Below are 590 nucleotides of genomic sequence, written 5' to 3'. Positions count from 1 at the left end.
ATTGCTCTAATTTGGTAGCGGTAGCAGAAGCAGGAAGAAATGCCAGTGTCGGCTGAAGGTTTCGCTCTGAAAACTTTGGGATGTTTTGTGCTTGCTGTGACATTAGTAATAGAACATTGTTGTCCCATGCTTAATTTTGAAGGTAAATGGAAGATTGTTTTGGAAATCTTGCTGAGCTCCCTAAAATAAAAAGAAGGCTGAAGGGGTTCTTTTTGCAATTATGCCAGCTCTCATGGTGTTGATAATCTCTTCTGCTTATGTTGCAGGGCATGGGAGCTGAAGAGAATGCTGCACAGTCTGTCTTGGACTCCTGCACTGATGTGGCTGATGCTAGTGCTCCTCAAATCAGGAGAAGTGCCCGCTTCAGGAAAAGGAGGAGGATCTGAGAAGGAAATGTGTTAGTAGCTACTCAGTGAATCTTGTATTTCTTGCCTGAGAACTTGAAATGCATTTGTCTGTGGTACAGCTTAGACAATGAATCATGACCCTAGGAAAGGACTGAAATTATCTCGACTTCTGTTCCCTTAGGACACAGAGTTCTACAATCACCCATTAATCATAGACCAAGGCTAATACTTTGACTTTCAGGG

The 590-nt window shown here is 42.7% G+C and overlaps 1 protein-coding gene across 1 annotated transcript in view; it reads left to right on the top strand.

Annotated features, from left to right (window-relative positions):
* The window catches only part of SNAPC4 (small nuclear RNA activating complex, polypeptide 4, 190kDa), a gene marked incomplete at its 5' end in the record, with an annotated part of 16797 nt that extends 16411 nt beyond the window's left edge, over nt 1-386 (top strand). Inside the window, one exon of the mRNA XM_009584446.1 lies at nt 267-386. Within this exon, the coding sequence (XP_009582741.1) occupies nt 267-386 (120 nt within the window). The remainder of the gene's footprint in view (nt 1-266) is intronic.
* Nucleotides 387-590: the final 204 nt, after the last annotated feature.

Source organism: Fulmarus glacialis, unplaced genomic scaffold (assembly GCF_000690835.1).
Source record: "Fulmarus glacialis isolate BGI_N327 unplaced genomic scaffold, ASM69083v1 scaffold49748, whole genome shotgun sequence".
NCBI classification, from domain to species: Eukaryota; Metazoa; Chordata; class Aves; order Procellariiformes; family Procellariidae; genus Fulmarus; species Fulmarus glacialis.
Note: the sequence above shows the minus strand (reverse complement) of the source record. Positions and strands in the feature narration are given on the sequence as shown.